The sequence below is a fragment of the Ictidomys tridecemlineatus genome, chromosome 3 (assembly GCF_052094955.1).
Source record: "Ictidomys tridecemlineatus isolate mIctTri1 chromosome 3, mIctTri1.hap1, whole genome shotgun sequence".
Lineage (NCBI taxonomy): Eukaryota > Metazoa > Chordata > Mammalia > Rodentia > Sciuridae > Ictidomys > Ictidomys tridecemlineatus.
This window is the reverse complement of record NC_135479.1, coordinates 159998303-160017856: the sequence shown is the minus strand read 5'-3', so window position 1 is coordinate 160017856 and position 19554 is coordinate 159998303. Positions and strand designations below refer to the sequence as shown.

The following is a 19554-nucleotide window of genomic DNA, read 5'->3' as shown; positions in this document are numbered from 1 at the left end:
GTAAATCTAATAAAATTTAAAAGATTTGTATAAGTGAAAGATATGAATACAACTAGTATACCAAGAAGCAAGTAACAGCACCATAATTGCACTGTTGTTCTTATTTTAACCAAGTTTAGTTTTAAAGAAAAATTCAGAATCTATAGTGTAGTTTAATCCTCTAAACTAACAGTGATGATATAAAAAAAGTTCTACATATCCTTAGACTAGTTTCCCTCAATAATAAAACTTTACACAAAAATTATCTGGAAAGATAAGAGCAGATTTACTCCCAACCTCACCGTGTGTATGTGGGGGCAGAGGATCTTTACTCACAGAAGCCACAGGAAGCAGCCAGAGCCCCCATTCCGGAACCTCTCTGATGTCACACTTGTCGTCATGACACTCTGGGTACAAACCCAGAAGAGCCATCTGGTGGCTCTCATTTGTTTGAGAGCAGGCGATGAGCCAAGATGATCTCAAATGTTTTCTCACCTTCACCCAAAACTCCAGCCAGATCTGCCTGGCTTTTGCCAAGCCTTTGGGCATCCTTTAGTGTGTCAGCACTGGCCACTTTGAGTGGCCTCTTTTTCTCCATCCCGTGAGTATCTCATGCAAGCTGCTAGATTTCTTACAAAGAGCTAGAAGGGAAAATAGTGATAGTGAAGAGGCAGGGAAGTGGAGAGAGAGGATCAGGAAGGGGAAGAAGGATATATAGTCAGAAGCATAGAGATCTAGAGTGGCTGATGCATTTAGGAACCGGTGGGTAATGCTAGTGATATTTGATGGTGTCTGTGGTATGTTTCTAGCCTAGATATTTAAAACTGTCCTTAAGGAGTGTGAGTCCTACCTCAGGCAGGCCAGGCCTCATGGGGCACTCTGGGTTGCCCCAGACTAGAACTGAGTCTGGCTCTGTTTTCAGCTGCCGAGCCCTGGCCCAGAGTGGAGAATGGGCCCTTCCAGTGGCCACTGGGATCCTCTGTCTCCTCAGTTTCTACAGCCTCATTTGCATGAACATATCAGACCCAGGCATATTGCACAGAGGTAAGGCCTCAGAACCTGGAGAAGGAGGGGGTAGCCCAAGGGCTGAGGCCTATAGGGTGATTTCTAAAGTGCTCACCCCACCTAGGGCCTCAGAATCCCTTCTCTCAATGTCATCCTTAATTAGGTGCTGGCAATTTATTTCCCAAGCCACTGAGGTGTGATAAAACAGAATCATGGAGGTTTCCCAGGTGCTTTAGAAGACCTATCAGGCTGGCAAAAGAGGCCAGGCAGGCTCCTCCAAACCACGCAATTGATCCTAACTCCTTCCTATTTCACACAAGTCTCTAATCACTGATCACTATTCCAAAGGGTGGAGCTCCATAGAGAGCTCTTCTGGCTGGAAACCCCCTTCTCTCTGACTGCAAGCCCATGTGAGTGGTCAGCTTGCTCAACAGGAACCGGGATTCTCCTGCCCACCTCCTCCCCACCGTCTTGCTGTCTTGTGATTCTACGGGGCTGCCCCAAGCAGCAGAGTGCTCCAAGGGCCTCCTGCCACTACCCAAACTTCTTCTCATGCCAGGCTCTGTCGAGCAGAAACCAGAGGCATCCTATGTGGCACACTTGAACAACAAATCTTTCCCAATGCCATGGTGTGCCAAATGTCATCTCCACCGCCCGCCCCGAACACACCACTGTGAAACCTGCAACATCTGTGTGGAGGTGAGTACTCGTCCTCCCAGTCCACTCACCAACCCATCCCCAGGCACCTAGCCAGGAGAAGGAACCACCCATCATAAGGGGGCCAGGGGTCTGTATGAGACCATCTTCCCACACTGCTATAAGTAGCTCTGACACACTGTTAGTCGCTTACATATGTCATTGGCTCTGTGTCTGCACCTGTCCTGAGAGACTGGCTATGCTTGCACTGGTGCTGACATGCAAAGGGCATCCCATCCATGCTGACCTGGTGGAGCCAGGGGGAGGAAAGGCAGTGACTGTCCCATCCCCTGCCTTGCTGATACTATAGACCCAAATTTTAGGCCGGATGCAGCCCTGTTCTGGGGATCTTTGCCTGTCCCCCTCTGGGTGTCCCAGTTGGAGGGTTTCCTTGGTTCTCAGTGCTTTTCTCTCGTGTGCACACCCTGCATGGGTTTACAAGTGCACAAGGCTGGCTGGGAAAGGCTGTTTCTTTCATCTTTATCCAGTATCTGAGAAAATAGAGGCCCAGATTTATTCTACATCCTGTTCCAAGTGACACTGGGCAGGTCTTGTCTCTAAAGACCTCAGTCATGACAGGTGACCTGATGAGCCATGGATTCCTAACTGTTCTCTAGCAATGGAAATGCTGCTTTCTCCCTGGAGATGGGAGCTCACGTGTAGGCCCAGAGCAGGTGGCCTAGAGGGCTGGGTTGTGGGAGGCCTCAGGATTTGGGGGTGCTGGAGGCCAGGACTGACAGACCCTCAGTGCTGCCTCCTCTCCCCTAGGAATTTGACCACCACTGCAGGTGGGTGAACAACTGTGTGGGGCACCGCAACATCAGGCTCTACATGCTGCTCCTCCTCTCATTATGCCTCTACCTGGGTGCAGTGCTGGCTAGCTGTGTGGTATTCCTGGTACACAGAAGCAACATACCCTTCATGGACCGAGCCCTGACGTATCCACAAAGTCCCAAGGGCCCACACTGGGACCAGCTCTGGTGGAGGGGAGGGAGGGGTGGTCAGCCAAGGGGCTGGGTAACTGAAGGCGGAGATGACTGGGCGGGACTATAGGGAGAAGTCAGTTGGGAGAACCCGTTGGTGGACCCCTTGAAGGCTAGTGGGGGTGGGGCAGGACATGGCCTGTGGGATTGAGAATCCAGAGTGGGGCCCATGGAGTGGGGAAAGAAGGTTGAAGTGGGACCGGAAGGACCACAGTGAAGTGGGTGAGGTTGGGCTTATTTGTAGTAGACTAATTGTCCAGTCCAGGGAGGAAGAGTTGGTGGGTGGGGGCAGTTGGGGCACGAAAAGGAAAGGGGAGGGGTCGATGGAAAGGCGGGGCCAGGAGGGAACTGTTCCCTGGCTTGGCTTCTTAGCCTGTGCACAGCATCATAGTGGCTGTACCTTCCGCTAGCCTCCTGGTGCGACTCATCCTGCAGCTGCTTATCAAGGCCAGTGCGGTGAGCACTGCAAGGCGCCCCTATGAGACCCAGGTAAGGGGACCAAATGTGTTTACCCTGATACCCAGCTGGCCACCTCTGCCACTAGGCACTATCTCTGCTTTCTCCACTGCCCTTGGCCCTGATGGTGCCCCTGAGTCCTTCCTGACCCACATCTTAAGATGCAGCCCAGATGTCTCCTCCCCATGGAGCTGGGTGGTCATGCTCCCTCCTGGGCGCATTGCATTGAAAGCCTACTGTGAGCTAGGCTGTGTGTTATTTGATGGATGGGTATAGAGGTGAGTAAATACATCCTGCCCTCATGCTGATAAGCAGCTTGCAATCAGAATAACACCAGCTGACACCCAGGAACACTCGAAGAGATGGGGTTGGTCCTGAGTGTGTAGCAGACAGGAAGAAGCTGGGAGTTTGGCAAGGCAAGGGCTGTAGAATAGGACATGCCACTCTGTGTGTCCTTGGATGGTGTGTGATTTTGGATTGGCAGAAGGCCAGATTGCATTGCCTGTGAGAGACACACCTGTGCACAAAGGCATGGAAACATGGAAGTAGTGTGTGAAAACAACAATGGACAAAGGGATCTAATTCAAGCACAGGGTGGCATGAGCAATGAGGTTAACCCCATGGGGTCAAGATTAGAAAGGCCCAGAAACTCAACCCTGGTAATTAGTTTGGATGAAGTCAAACCTGGAAGCCATGGCAAAATTTCCTCAAAATGGCATTAATGAGGAATAATTTACAAATCAAAAAATTTATCCTTTTCGTCTATAGTTTGGGATTTGGACAAATGCATACCATTGAGTACTCTCCACCATGGTCATGTTAGACCAGTTTCATTACTCCAGAAAATCCTTTCATCTCTTGTCAGTTTCTCTCCCTACATCCTTGTGGATTTTTGCTTCCCAGAATCATGTATCCGTGCAGTTGTGTGCTTTTTAGTCTGGCTTCATTCATTTAGCACAACACATTTGAGAGTCATCTATGTTGTTGCTCATATCAGTAGTCTGTTTTCTTTTATTTCTGTGTAGTCCTGTATGGGTGCCCTGCATAGTGTAATACATTTACCATTTGAAGGATTTTTACATTGTATCTAGCTTGGGGCAGTAGTTTTTCTTTGTGTGTTTCTTTGTTTTTCTACCAGGAATTGAAAACAAGGATGCTTAATCACCGAGCAGCATTCCCAGTCCCCTCTATTTTTTCTTTTTGAATTTTTTAAAAACATTTTGAGGCAGGATCTCTAAGTTGCTTAGGGCCTCACTAAGTTACAGATGCTGGCTTTACTCCTCCTGTCTCAACCACCAAGACTTGAGTATACAGTTTGGACAACTGTGCCAGATATTTTGGGGCAGTTCTAAAGAAAGATGCTACAAACTTTGGTGTACAAGCATCTGAACACAAGTTTCCATTTCTGTTAGGAAAAGTTTTAGGGGTGAGTATTGTGAGTTACAAAGTAAACTTAGGTAGAACAACATAAAGGAAACCACCTTATCATTCCTTCTTTCTACCAGCAATGCATGAGAATTCCAGTTGCTAAACTTCCTCACCAACATTTAACACTGTCATTTGTCGGTATTTTGTTTTATTTTCAAATTGTAGCCTGTCCATTACAGGAGTAGTGGTATCTCATTAGGGCTCCAGTCTGTGTTTTCCTAGTGAGCAATGACGATGAGCATATTATCATGTCTTATCAGCCACCCATATGGGTTCTCTATATTATGTGAGGGTTCACATTTTGTAAATATTCTCTTGCGATTCATGGTTTCTCATTTCATTTTCTTCATACCATCTCCAAAGAGCAGGAGTTCTTAGTGGTGTTGTTTTTCCCATACTGGGGATTGAATCAGGGGTGCCCAACAACTGAGTTTCTTCCCCAGCATTTGTTGTTGTTTTTCACTCTACATGGAACATCATGTCACCTATGAGGAGCAGTTTCATTACTTTCTTTCCAATCTATGGGTCTTTATTGCTTTTTCACTTGGGGGTTGAACAGGAATGAGAAGGGTGGTCATGACGGCCTCGGGACTCCTTTAGTAGGACAACAACTCCTCTAAAGGCTCCTTCAGGAAGACAGGTGGGCAGTACCACTGGGGGAAGGGGAAAGCTGCAGACCCAGGGACAGCTGAGAAGACAGAGGAGCCTGTGGGCTCAGCACTTCCCATCCTTAGTCACCCTTTCACCACAGCCATATCTGGTCCCCTCCCCCCTGTGACTCCTCTGCTTAGCCCTTACTCCTCAGCCCTGTGGCCTGCCCTCCTCCTTCTCTCTCCAGCTTCAGTTCATCATTTAGTTTTCCTGGCAGCATTTTCCCTTCCCCCATCCTGTGGTTCTTCTAGCTCCAGGTCAGGCCTTAGGCCATGGCCCTTCCTCCTCTGCTCTGCTCAGAATGAGGTCCTCCATGTCCAGATTGCCCAGTCTCAAGGGACCTAAATGTGGCCTGCCCTCTGGGATTCACCAGACAGGGCTCCTTTCCATTATTTGTAGCACCTGAAACAGGCACTAATTCCATGCTCCAACTTCCAGTTCCTTCCCTACTCCATTCCCTGACCAGAAGCTCCTCCTAGACTTGGTACTTGATGGCAAGGACACTAGGGAAAGAGCACATCTGTCCAAATCGCAGTTCTATAACTGACTTGCAGGAAGACCTTGGCTGTGCTACTTACCCCCCTTGTCTATAAGTTTTCGCATCTCTAAAACAGGGAAATATGGGTTAATTCACACAAGACACATAGAACAGTGCCTGGAACCAGATAGTGTCCTACCTGCTGCTATTAGTATTACTACCATTCCTTCTGTGGTCAGCTACATGTGTCTCATCTTAAAACCCAAGTAACTCCCACCCTTAACATCCTAGGACTCCACTCTACTTGTTGTACCCTCTGTGTCTTATTCCCTGAAAGAGTTGACAGTGCTCACTAGCTCCACCCTTCACTTCCTGGCCCACATCAGTCCAGACCCTGCCCTTGCTGTCATGATGATGCTCTCAACTAGGGGCAGAGCCAGCAGACATTCTTGAGACTACTCTTTCTGGACAGGACACAGCCTCTGAAACCAGAAGGAATGGAAATAGCCTTCTTGCATGTCTTAATGCTTAACGCTCTGGGGGTCTCCTCTGCATATACCTGGGTGCTGTGAGCTAGGTTGCCTATATAGGTCCCTTGATACCCTCTCCCTGCACTACCCTGGCCACTCCCCACCGTGCCCAGGGGCTCATGTTGCAGCTGCACTCTGGACCCTGAGTGTAGGCTGGCCATGCTGTTTGTAGTGTGTTTTCAAAACCCAGTGCAGTGACTTTATTTATTTATTTTTTTGCTACTGAGTATTGCATCCAGGGACATTTTACCACTAAGCTACATCCTCAGTCCCTTCCATATTTTATTTTGAAGCAGGGACTCACTAAGTTGCTGAGGCTCCTCTCTAACTTTTGATCCTCTTGCCTCAGTGTCCTGAGTCACTGGGATTGCAGGCATATACAACCACGTCTGCTTTGACTGAGATAGTTTTGATGCCCTGAAATATTTCTTGCTGGGGTGTATCTGAGTGGTAGAGCATGTGCTTATCATGTGCAAGGCCCTGGGTTCTTCAGTATCCAGTATACAAATAAAATTTGAATAAATGAGTGAACCAACAAACAAATAATCAACATTTGAGATAGAAGAAAAGAGATAAAGAGACAGAATTCTGATGTCTTGAGTCCCCAAGTTCAGGGGAAGTAAAAGAGGCAGCAAGAAGTTGGGCAAAAAATGGACAAGAAGATACCATTTGATGTTGGTCTGTCCATTGAGACCCAGAATGTGAGCAGGAGCCACAAGAGTGGAGCCAGTGTGAGATGCTGTTCTGGGTACTCTAGAGGTGTTGGATTCTATTCAGGTCTGGTTGTATTCCTTGAGTGTGAGAGAGTAGAGGTATTCAAACAGTGCACAGTTTTTAAGTTTATTAATTATCATTTCTTTCAGCATTTTTCTATACCATATGTACCCCAATCCTTAATATATTTTGTTTTGAGATAGGGTCTCACTAAGTTACTGTGGGCCTTCACAAGTTGTTGAGGCTGGCCTTGAACTTGTGATCTTCCAGCCTCAGCCTCCCAGGTCACTATGATTTCAGGCATCTAACATTGCACCTGGAAGGAAACTAATTTCTTTATTGCTGTGAATACCTTAAAGGAGGCAGAACCTCATAGAGCACAATGGTTCCTGTTGCTTTTTGGGTGTATTCCAGAGATGTTCTGATGTGAAATCCGCTTTCCTTCTTGTGCACAATAGTGTTGAAGATCAAAGTCTTAATGTGGAGGCCATGGAGAATTGGGGGTGAACACAGGTGCTTCTGGGTCACTTGCCATTGTTCCAGAATATTTGCTAGTTAAAGCTGTTGAGGTGGGGTTGAGACTCAACCTAGTCTGGGAGCAGAAAGGGGAGAGACTGATGGTTGAAGTCAGAGGGAAGAGAAAATAGAGTAAGAAAGGGTACAAGCTAGTCAGTGTCCATGGGAGGACTTGACATTGGAGCATGACCTTTAATGTTTTGAGTACTAAAGGCTTCAGCCCAGATTTTCCTTTTCCATCTGATTAGTGACTATGAAAACATGATTGGGCATTTCTGCTTCCACTGCCCTCCCAGATAGTGAAAGTCAATAAAGATATATTTTTAGAAAGAAATCAAGAGGTGAGAAAATAATGTGGGAGCAGGATGGAGACACCATTATTGCATCAGTTGAGCAGAGCAGCACTAGAAATGTCTTAAATGATATCTGGAAGGATATGGCAAAGGGAGGTGAAAGGTGATGAGGGAGCCCTGAGAAGGCAGGAGATGTGGGTGCAATGTCAGCACTGGTCTGAAGAGAGCTGCTCACAAGTGTGTCAGGGAAGTCATTCTTTCAGAGGCCTGGGAAGGCTGGAGGCTCTGGGTCACTCTTGGGCTCCCCTGCCCTTGGAAACTTGCCACAGGTCTGGGTTGAGCCTTGCATTAACTTTTACCATCTTAAGGATTGTCACTGGGAGATGGTCTTGCCCACTCCTGCTGATTCTGAGCTCCTCTTTCCATCCCCATCTCCCTCCAGCCTGACAATCCCTTTGACCAAGGCTGCTTCACAAATTGTTACATCCAGATGTGTATGCCACTGGGACCCAAGTAAGTTGGTAAACCTGGGGCTGGTGGGATGGGGTGAAGCTGGGTCCCTTTCCCTGGTCCCTTACTCCATCTCTAAGACCCTGATGCTCCCTGCTCCATTCCTTTGGGGTTTTGTCTATAGCACTCTTGGAGCCTCTGGGAATTTCATTCTGTCTTGCCCTTGTAGGTTCTTGCTACAAGAAATGGGGGTAGAGGGTAACAGCTGCCTGGATGATGCTCCTGGATGAGAGCCCTGAGCTTTATGCTTTCCAAGCTGAGGTTCAGTGAGGGTGGTCAGGGAGAACTGGCCAGTGTGGTAGTGACCCCTTGCCCTTGAACTTTTGTTCTGCAGGTACATGACCGAAGCTGTCAGTCTGCAAATAGAGCTGGGGACTGAATGGGAGCCAACAGAGGTATACATTCCACCACAACATCCTACACACCTCCTTGCATCCAAGTCTCCAACTCTAGTCCCCCCAAGTAGTGGCCAGTCTGCACCTTTACAGGAGGTGTGAAGAGTAGTGAGTGTGCATTGAAACAGGGGTGTCTGTGGAATGCAGCAATTGGAGCCTAAGGATGGGGATTATGAAACTGGAAGGTGCACTGTTCAGGTCACAGGGCTTCAGAACACACTGAGGTGTCCCTGGATAGATAAACATAATAAGACTAAACCATAAGTTTTCTATACCATAGAACATTCTGGTTACAGCTTTTTTGACAAATAATCTTATGGCTTCTTTAAAAGTCATAACACTTAACTCAATGGATTTTTGCTTTCTATATTTAGTCTTCTATTTCACTGGTTTTTCTCTTTCATATTGTGTATAAGTATTATATCTAAAACTTGGACCCCAAATTATGTATTTTATGTTTTTAAAGCCTCAATGTCATTTAAGGGACAATTGAACATGAAATTCCTCACCAGCTAAGAGAGATTTTACATAGTAATCACCTTACATGGAGCCAGAAAGAGAGAACTACCAATGGGACTTGCAGGGGACTATGATGTGGTGGCACATAATGCAGTTCCCAGACAGAGCTCTGAGGCCTGCCATTGGATCCTGATCTCATGATAGTGGATGTGTTTTCTTCATTCATTTTCAATTGGCTCATTGAAGTGAAAGGGAGGCTAGGCATTATATCTTTGTAAAATGTTTTTTGAAAATTTGTTTCTTCTTGAATGTTATTTCTCATAGATGGCCAGGGATTATTAGATGGAAAAATGACCCATGACATAATTAAGACACAATTTTACTTCAGGATGATAGGCCATAAAAGTATTGATTTGGGGCTGAACATGTAGTTAAGTGTAGAGAGCTTGCCTAGGATACATGAGGTCCTGGGTTCCATCCTTGGCAAGGCAAAAACCCATACATCTAGCTTCTAGGGGGTGGTACCCACCTATAATCTCAGCAACTCTGGAGGCTGAGTTAGCCTGCTTGTAAGTTTTCAGCCAGCCTCAGCAATTTTGTTAGATCCTAAGATTAAAAAGGACTGGGAAGTAAGCTTGGCGGTGAGGCACACCTGGGTTCAATCCCCAGTTCTAAAAAAGTAAATAAATACATAAATGGTTTTGAATCCTACCAATAAGTATTGATCTTTGAGTCTGCCATTCTGACTTTATTCAGAAATGTGTTTATTTTACTAAGATCTTTCCTCTATTGTTTGAGAGCAATGTTATTAATCTGTAGAAAGTGTTCTGTGAATTTAGTTTGAATTAGTAGAATGTAGAATGAGAATTTTTGGAAACTTTCTTGGGAATTTCTTTTTAACAACTAAATTCAATTTAACATTAATTTTATTAGTAATAAAAATACTGAAAATCACCTGAATATTTTGAACAATTAATAATAAATGAAATAATACCTATGCATATGGATATATATCAGAAATCAAGGTAAACTTATCTATTTACTATTATTTATTTTAGGTACTGAGCTGACTCCTGAGTCCTTGTATGGGCATGTGCCACCACACATGATAATTTTAAAAGAGATGGGAAGGAAGATTGTTGAAATTCTTCCCTGTATTCATGAGTCTATGTTATTTACCTTTCCTCCCTATATTTCTGTAGGTCTGAAATATTTCAAATAAAAGTTTTGGTTACAATGATTGCCTCCTCTTTTCTCTTTCCTTTTTTATTCTTTGATCCTTTTGCAATTGTGAGAAGGGCAAAGTCTTTGGAATAGTATAAATGGCTGTGATTTACAAGTCTTAATTCTGATTGTGTCTTTTTCCCCTTAGATTTTACTGCTATTGTTGTGGCTCTAGGTCAATAAATGTTAGCAACTTCTACCTGCATATTAGCTTTCTTTTAGGAGAAAAACTAGCTATTTGGATATGTCTAAGAATTAATCTATATAATTTCATACCATTCTCACTTTAGGGGGAACAAATAAGGCATTATATCATGAATAAGCAAATATTGTAAAAAGTATTTTCCCAGGTAGGAGTGAAAAGAGGATTAATTCCTGGAACTGGGCTGAGCTTAGGTTGGCTAATCAAGGAAAATTTGGAAAATATTTAGGGTCTAGGAAATGGAAAATACTGTGCATTTTCAGTGTGTGAGTCAAAATACTACTCATTTGTCAGTTATAATCTCACTATGTAATAATAAATCGTGTGTTAGTACAAATTATTAACAAGTTGGTGTTTGTTACTTTCTCAGAGAATTAGGAAAACCACTAATTTGTTTTTTAATTACATTTCCATTATAGGTTGCTATTAAACAGATTAATTTACAGAGACAACCACAGAAGGAACTGATCCTTAATGAGCTCTTGATGATGAAAGAATTAAAGTATCCCAACATAATTCACTTCTTAGGTAAATATGTTTGAGGTTATTTTAATCACTGGGATAAAAACTTGGAAATTTATAGTTTTATGGAGGCTAGCCACTTTGAAATGTCAATACTGAGAAGGTCCTTTTGCTACAAGGATATTACTTGGTTAGTGAGAGAAGTCAGCTTAATGAAGGACATTGCTGATATTGTGTCTATTCATGCAAATGATCATATGCAGAAACATTAAGGAATGTGATGTTGGACCTCAGTTTTCTTTCTACCTCCTCAAACTTCCTTGGTGTTATTTATTGGTCAAGAATTTATAATCTACCCTCTGCCATTATTCTACAATCACTCTGCTTCTGAGTTAGAGAGCCGAAAGTATTAGCTGAAGAGTGTAGTCTTTTATTAGTCAGCTATATGGTTTCTTGTTTGGGGTATAAATAAGAATGTACTCATCTTTCTACATAGTTGAATTACCCTAGTTAGATGCCTTTTTCAGCTCAGTTAAAGTACTTTTCCTACACATTGAATACCGTGGTTATAGAAATCAGGTTATCAACTTTGAAGTTCAGTCTCTGAACCCAAGGTCCAGAAAAGAAGAAAGCAAGGTCACATCTCTGAGAAAGGTATATATGTATACCTGATAGTGTTCAAACTTTTTAAAAGTAAATATTCTTGCATTTGAGGTGAAGAAATTAAACCATCCTCCCATCTCCTTTTAAATTATCATATGTGGCACAACACCATTAGTAATTAAGGAAATACAAATCAAAACCAGAGAATACCTCTTGCCACATAATTTCAGACAATATTCAGTGCTGGTGAGAATTGTACCTTAAACCCTGAAATAGAAGGGAGGTGGAAGTGAAAACAAATAGAGTGATTATTATACATATATGAACATATATTTTTATGATTATTATTGTTTGGCATTTTTAATAATGTAATGTTTTTCTTGAATAGCTGTCAATTGAGAGAAAGCAGAGCTGAATTCTATGGGGAATTTAAAATGCTCCACATGCATTATCAACAATGTTTGATAAACTTTTCTTATAAAAAAGAGAATGTCCATGTCTGTCAACAATTATTATATGCCAAAAAAAGTCTTAATGTAAAGTAATATACACCTTGTCATTGACTGGGTGATGGGAGGTGGGTGTCAATCTCAGTTAATCAGCTACAGTTATCTTTTGATTGTTTTCATTTACCAGATTGTCCATTTTCTAGATACTTGGCTTCAAACTGGCATTTTTCCATGAAAAAGCCTAAGAAAATGATGCACATAATAGATTTTAAAAAGTAACAAAGGATCTGAATGTGATGGTGGATAGCTGTGATCCTACCTACTTTGGGAGGCTGAGGCAGGAGGATTAAAAGTTCAAAGCCAGCCTTAGCCAAAGTGAGGGCTAAGCAGTCAGTGTGACCCTGGCTCTAAATAAAATACAAAATAGGTTTGGGGATGTGGCTCAGTGGTAGAGTGCCCCTGAGTTAAATCCCTAGTACCCTCCTCCCCACAAACATTAAATAAATAAATAAATAAATAAATAAATAAATAAATAAATAAATAAATAAATAAATAAAATGGTTGGGAATGTAGTTCAGTGGTAGAACACACTGACTTCAATTCCCACTCCTGGGATAAAAATGCAGAGAGAGTTAAGTATACCTCATTAAAAGATAGAGTTTAGGAAAAGCTCAACGTTAACATAAAATGATTATCAAAGCAGTTTGAGCAAATTGGGGAGAAGCAACTAGACTGATTCTCTGAGGTCCCACATAAGTGGTCCCAATTTTTAAAAACAAAAGGCAGGTGATATACATATGTAGACTTTGCTGGGCTACTCAGAAATGTGAGTGTCATGCTTCCTAGTATGGCCTCCAATCTCAACATGAGGATGTATTGGGTATACAAAAGCAGATATCAGGAAGTTGTTTTGAATTTCAAATAGGGTAGAATGAGGTAGAATGCAATGGAAGAAAGCTTGTGTTTTATAAATATTTTTCTTAAAATTCTTAGCAATTTGTTACTGATTTTTATTAATTATACTTTTGATGAACTTAATGAGCTTTGGGGAATTTCTTAAAAATAAACAAGCTATAATCTCTTTGTTAGTGTCCTAGGATAACAAGCATTAACTTGAAGGTAAGGGGCCATTGCAGTCTATCATTGCAGTGATCCATGAATTGAAGACTCCCTAAGTACATGTTGATACATTATTGCAGCAGTGATCCATTAATGAAATATGTTTTGGATCCAGGTTATTACAAGTTTAATAGGAGAAATGCACCAATTCCACTGGGAAAAAAAAGCTAGTCTTGACTCCATGTTTCATTTCTTCCATAAGCACATTTCTCGTGTCTCCCAGTAATGAATATTTTTTCTGAGCCTTCCCTGTTTATTATTATGTGACTCTGTCAACATTCAAAGCTCCACTTATATTGACTATATTTGAAATTCTTTGAGTGTTACAGAAGAGACTTATAAAATAATTACACAATAATATGTATTCACATGAATATACTTCTTTTGTGAATAAAAGAAAAGTGCTATTTTATCCTCTTTAAGAGATAAGCATAATAACTATCGAATAGACTTAAATGAAAGAAAATTAAAATTTTATTTGGATCATTATTCAGTCCATCCTTCATTATAAAACATTCATGAAGTTATTGTCTTGGCAGAGTGAGCTCAAGAAATTTGATAATGTTCTCTGGTTCTTAGATTTCACTCCTTTTTTTCAGTCTTTTTTTTATATGTACTACATGTTTCATAGTACACATTATATAAGAAAATTGTAATAGAGTTGCAATATGAGTTAGACCTACAGATATTCTTTACTTTGCTGAACACATAGCACCCCAAGTAATAGGATGGGATATTCCTTTGAAGTGGGAGATGAGTTGAGAACAGGAGCAAATGAGAAGAAATTTAGAAAAAAATTAAAATGTTCTAAATGATCTCACTTTGATCAGTAAACCAAGAATTGAGTTATTTTGGCATGAGGGTGCCTGTAGAGGCAGGAACTGAAGAAAAACAATTTAGACTTTCCATTGTTAGGGGCTGCATGGTCTTTTCCTACCAGGATGTTGATTCTCCAGTGATTCCCTAAGACAGTCATCACCCACAAGTGTCTGCTCTTCTCCCATGCCGTCATTTTCTAATCCTTGAGTCCTTGAAAGCAAAACAAAACAAAAAATGAAATGAGCCAAAAGACAAAACAAAACCTTTCTCCTTCCAATGTTAAAACAAATTTTATTTCCCCATATGTTTTCCTTTGAACCATTTTTGAGCCTATTTTTTTAAAGACAGAATCAAAATTTTAAGGACATTTTGTGAGTGTTCAGGTGTAGGATGTACTAGGGATACAAGGGCCACTCGGTCAACCTATGGATGCCAGAGATGATCCTGTGATTGTGGATGATCAGATAGGTCAGCCTTGCCCGCCTCCTCAATGTTCAATGTTGAGAGAGCTAAAAGAGTCAGGACTGGGGAGTGCATGTGAGCAGGTAGACTAGAAGCACATTATGAAGCAAAGGTATCACTACTGCTGGACCCACAGACTCAAGCTGTCATCAGTGGTGGTGTTACTGGTAGCTGATAAGGAAGCCTGTCTATATATAAGTTGGCTGGATTCAACCACCCACCAATATAAGAAAAGAATAAATGATGAAAAAAATGAATTCTATGCAGTTTGAGTAAACTGTGGAGAAGCAACTAGACTGATTCTCTGAGGTCTTACATAAGTGGTCCCAATTTTTTAGAAACAAAATCCAGGTGATATACATATATAGACTTTGCTGGGCTAATCAGAAATGTCAGTCTCAGGCTTCCTAGCATGGCCTCCATTCTCAATATGAGGATGTTTAGGGTGTACAAAAGCAGCTATCAGGAAGTTGCTTTCAATTTCAAATGGTGTGTTTCAGGGGCCATAAACTCCCACAGGTAAGGATGGGAGACAGGTAGGTGGAAGCTGGAGCAGGGAACTAGTTCGAAAAAGAAGAGGGGCAGAGCTGGTTAAAAACAAAAAATAAAGTGAAACAAATAAAAAAGCATCATTTAAATGCTAACTACTTTCCAGGGAATGCACAATGTGCTTCTACATACATTATCTCCATCATTTCTCACAACAGCCCGGAAAGGTGTACACATGAGTGTCTTGGGTAGAAAATTGTCAATTTAGATAGCTTTAGTAACTGAAGCTTCACAATTCAGTGGGTATCTGAGACAAATGTGAGCACAGTTAATTGAGGATTGTCCCAGAAAAATCTTAGCAGTGTTCATAATAGAAGATAGATAATCACTGTAGAAGAGGACAGAACACATACAGGAAAAAGTAGAAGAATCCCAGATTTATAAAATTTCATACCATCATTAAAAATTTACAAATTAGGATAGATCTTTAAATAGACCAAGTTACCCATTCCTATGGGTTTAAGTATGTATTCAAACTATTAAAACTTATTAATTTTAGATTGATTTCCTAAGAAGGTCTCAATTTTCCCTTGATTAAATTTTAGATAGGATTTTTCCTAATTGTAGGTGCTTTACATCTTCTTTCTTAGAGAACTTACTTTAAAAAACTTTAAATATTACAAAGTTTGTGCTCTGTCTCTTTGAGATATAAATCTCCTCTTGTCAAGGGCCAGTTTCTATAACCCAAGAGAATCTTTCTCGAGGACCTGGGAGCCATCACTTGGAAATGTAAACATAAGGAAGTTAGAGGCCCTATATCCAGTCCCTGTGGGAGGGTGGGAGCATAACTATGTGCCAATTGGTTGACCCAACGTATCCCTTAAAATTCTGCAGTATTTTTTCACTAGCTCATCCCTGAGCTTAAAAACTCTTCAACTTTATTTTAATGGATTTGGGTTCTATCTCTCCCTGTATTGTAAGTTTTCCTTGCCTATTTAACTCCATTGGATGCAATCTTTCTTTGACATTACAAACTCTAGGTAAGTTTCTATTTGTAAGATAGAATATGCAGCATTTTCACTTATATTTGAATATATGGAAAATGCTGCATATTCTAAGTGTCAAAAATTGGTCACCATTCTGCACTAATTTGGAGATAATCTCTAGAGATAAAGAGATGGTTCAAATAATCTTTGAGATCAGAAAATCTTTTATTTTTTTTTGTTATTGGTGCATTATAGTTTTAGATAATGGTATACATATTAGTACATGCACATAATATAATAATACAATTTGTCCAATATCCATCCCCAGGAGATCAGTAAGTTTTTGAAATTTAACTTTACACGAGGCAAAGAGGCAAAAAGCAAGTACCATTCTCTGTGCAAAGAAACACTAGTTTAGATGGATGTGAAATATATTTTAGAGAGGAAAACACCATTAGAAATTTGAGACTATTCACATAACATAATCTAGTAGACATGTTATGAACTCCACCCTGAACTAATGCAGAAATATATTTTGTAATTTTGACTTCTGTCTCTTGATACAAAGTTGATGCAACAATTTCAAAGTTCTCTTCTGTAAAAATGATAAAGGACAAGGTAGCTAATATCTGTTTCTCTGACAGTCTTATTCAAATTGAAATTTAGTCTACCTAGAAAAATAAATTAGATACAAATCCTTTAGGATATGTTTTCTACAAGTTGATTTTTTCTGACAATAAAGACTGTAAAGCATGGGTATATTTTGGGGGAAAATTTCTATTACTAACAGATTTAAGATATTTTATGTACTGGTAAAGCACAATAATTAATATAAGTATGTGAACATGAAATATATAAAAACATATTTAAACACTTACCAAAACCTATCATATGTTGGAAACTATTCTAAGTACTTTACAAATATTTCACAGTTGGCCCAATGAGGTCCAATTATTATCTGTATTTTATGGGAGAAGAAACTGAGGCAGAGTGACATTAAGCAACTTACCCCAGGCCACTGTCAATATAGAAGCAGTAATTCAGTACATATGATCAGATTCCAAAGTCAGATAATTATTCTGCCTTTTATTTTATTTTAGTAGATGGACATTATACCTTTATTTATTTATTTTATGTGGTGCTGAGGATCCAGCCCAGTGCCTCACAAATGCTAGGAAAGTACTTTACCACTGAACTACAACCATTTTTCTGCTTTTCTAATGCTTACATAAACAGCCCTTTAAACAGTTTAGTCTCTTTGGGAGCGGGAGACTCCAAAGATTAGGAAATTAATTTGGGAGTGACCCTGCAATGAGAATACTCCTGCAATAGTAAACCATGTGTAAATTCAAGGAGGTTGAGACAAGGAAAAGTTTCCAAGAAAGATTGAGGAGATTACATAAATTATTTTGAAACAATAATCTGGCTGCAAGGAACAATAACAAGGGTAGTGTCAGCGTAAACAGATGATGATGTCTATGCAAAAAACCCATTTGTATGTACAGGTGTGACACTCTTATAAGGTGGGATTGAACCCAGGACCTTTTGCATGCTCAGGAAGCACTCTACCAACTGAACTACACCCAGAGCCCTCTGGTAGAGTCTTTTGTGATACATTTTGCTTCTGGCATTCATGCATGGCAGCCCTTCCTTCATATCCTTCAGGCTTTACTTATTATCATTTTCTTTGTTAGGGTGTGACATAAGTGACACCACTTGGATTCTGACAAAATACACAATCCATAATGTTCTCCCAAAGTATTTTCTACAGTAATCATTATATATATATATATATATATATATATATAATATAACATACCAAAGTCTTTTGAAGCAATTCTTTGTAAAATCAAAACCATTTAGAAGAAGCATAAGAATGCACGAGGGGTGGCGCTCTACTGCTGCTGTCATGTACCCAGATAGAGCTGAAGCAAGACCAAGTGCAAAGGGTGGGTTCTTGAAAAGAGAAAGGGGTGTGTGTGTGTGTTGGGGGGGTGAACAGTCACTGCACACAGAAAATTGTATATCATTGGTTATTATTCCAGTTACCAATTTTTTTGCCATTGATCTCCAAATCCCCGCTTCAGTATATGCTGTGTGACCACAGGATTCCTTTAAGCATTTCTCTTTTAAAGTGAGCTCAATGTTAAGCTTTCCCAGTAGAGGGCGCTCTTGGAGTGTTGGACAAGTAGAAGGGCCCCTTCCGCAGTTTCTGGTTGTTGAAAAGTGGTTAGAGAGGCGGAAGGTGGATCCTCACCTCATTCCAGGCCTGGAGTACATAGCTTCACCCAGACTTGCAATCTCAGATGTTCTCCTTCTCCTTTGTTTCTGACTTTTTTTTTTTTTTTTTTTTTTGGTAGTAGTACTGGGGATTGAACCCACAGGTGCTCTACTATTGAGCTATATCCCCAGCACATACATACATACATACATATATTTATTTATTTATTTATTTGTTTGTTTGTTTATTGGTACTGGGGATTGAACTCAGGGGCACTCTACAACTGAGCCACATCCCCAGTCCTATTTAATATCTTAGAGACAGGGTCTCACTTGAGTTGCTTAGCCCCTCTTCTATTGCTGAGGCTGGCTTTGATCTCTGATCCTCCTGTTTCAGCCTCCAGAGCAGCTGGGATTACAGGCAAGCCCAGGCATGCGACACTGCACTGTGCTAGCACTTTTTATTCAGAGACAGGGTCTCACTAAGTTGTCAAACTTGTGATCCTTCTGCCTCATCTTCCCAAGTCTCTGGGATTGCAAGCCTGCACCACCAAGCCTGGTCTCAGTCTGCTGTGATGGTAACTTTCCCCAGGCTGCACAGGGAAAGTGACTGAAGACATTCTGCTAGCACAAAACCCCTGATTTCCTCTATAGGATCAGTGTTGCTCCTTTGAGACCCATAACTTCCTACCCTGCTTCTGTTCCTTCTGCAGGTCCAAAGTCTATGATTTGGGGCCTGCAGGATTCCCAACCTTCTGCATGGCCAGTGCTGATTACTGGTGGTCTGCTCCCCACCCCACTCTGGTGAGCTGCTGGGTGCTTTTTACAGAGTAAGGGCCAACCATGGGGATGAAGGGACCACGGAAGTCCTTGGTTACTGGTTCTTGTGATCACACAGGAAAAATTTCAGGTGCTTGTACATTATAGCATATGCTCACAAATGAATTTATTAGAAGGGATAAGACACACCGTGTAAGGGATGGATTTATTAGAAAGCTCAGGAAAAAAGGGATAAGGGGGAACAGTCCTGAGGAACAGAATGGGTCCTCTCAGAGAGAATAACAGTGCACCCTTCCTGCTCTCCAGTTTTATAGGGGACCCATTGAAGTTTCCAGGGAGTGCTACCAAAGTCCTTATCTTGACTACTGACAGCCAGCAGGATTGCATCAGAGTTTCTAGTCTCCAATGTGCATTGTTGTACCCCACGAGGGGAGAGTTTACGGTTCCAATGACATGCTAAAAATCTAAGGCAAATTTGGGTCATTTTTGGCCCATGCTGATGTGCCGGGGGGTGACGAATAAGTTGATGCAGCAGGAATGGAAGCCGTTTATTGTAGGACAACAGAGCTATTTATACATTTTGCACAGCTTATCTAATTAGCATAAACTAGATACATTAGTCAACCAATAAGGAATCTCCACACTT

The 19554-nt window shown here is 41.4% G+C and overlaps 1 protein-coding gene and 2 long non-coding RNA genes across 4 annotated transcripts in view; 2 read left to right on the top strand and 1 right to left on the bottom strand.

Annotated features, from left to right (window-relative positions):
* Window positions 1–765: 765 nt before the first annotated feature.
* On the top strand, window positions 766–3549 carry LOC144376424 (palmitoyltransferase ZDHHC19-like). The gene is made up of 4 exons (XM_078044301.1): window positions 766–1023; window positions 1544–1683; window positions 2449–2618; window positions 3047–3549. The coding sequence occupies exons 1-4, from the start codon at window positions 849–851 to the stop codon at window positions 3393–3395; spliced, it is 834 nt and encodes a 277-aa protein (XP_077900427.1). The 5' UTR covers window positions 766–848; the 3' UTR covers window positions 3396–3549.
* A 4489-nt stretch (window positions 3550–8038) lies between these two features.
* Window positions 8039–10371, top strand: LOC120883971 (uncharacterized). Its single transcript, XR_005726115.2, has 3 exons — window positions 8039–8242; window positions 8574–8634; window positions 10152–10371. It is a non-coding gene; the product is annotated as an uncharacterized LOC120883971 (long non-coding RNA).
* A 3237-nt stretch (window positions 10372–13608) lies between these two features.
* Window positions 13609–19554, bottom strand: part of LOC120883970 (uncharacterized) — a 263470-nt gene continuing 257524 nt past the window's right edge. For both annotated transcript variants that reach the window (XR_013435735.1, XR_013435733.1), the window contains exon 4: window positions 13609–14181. This is a non-coding gene — a long non-coding RNA (uncharacterized LOC120883970). The remainder of the gene's footprint in view (window positions 14182–19554) is intronic.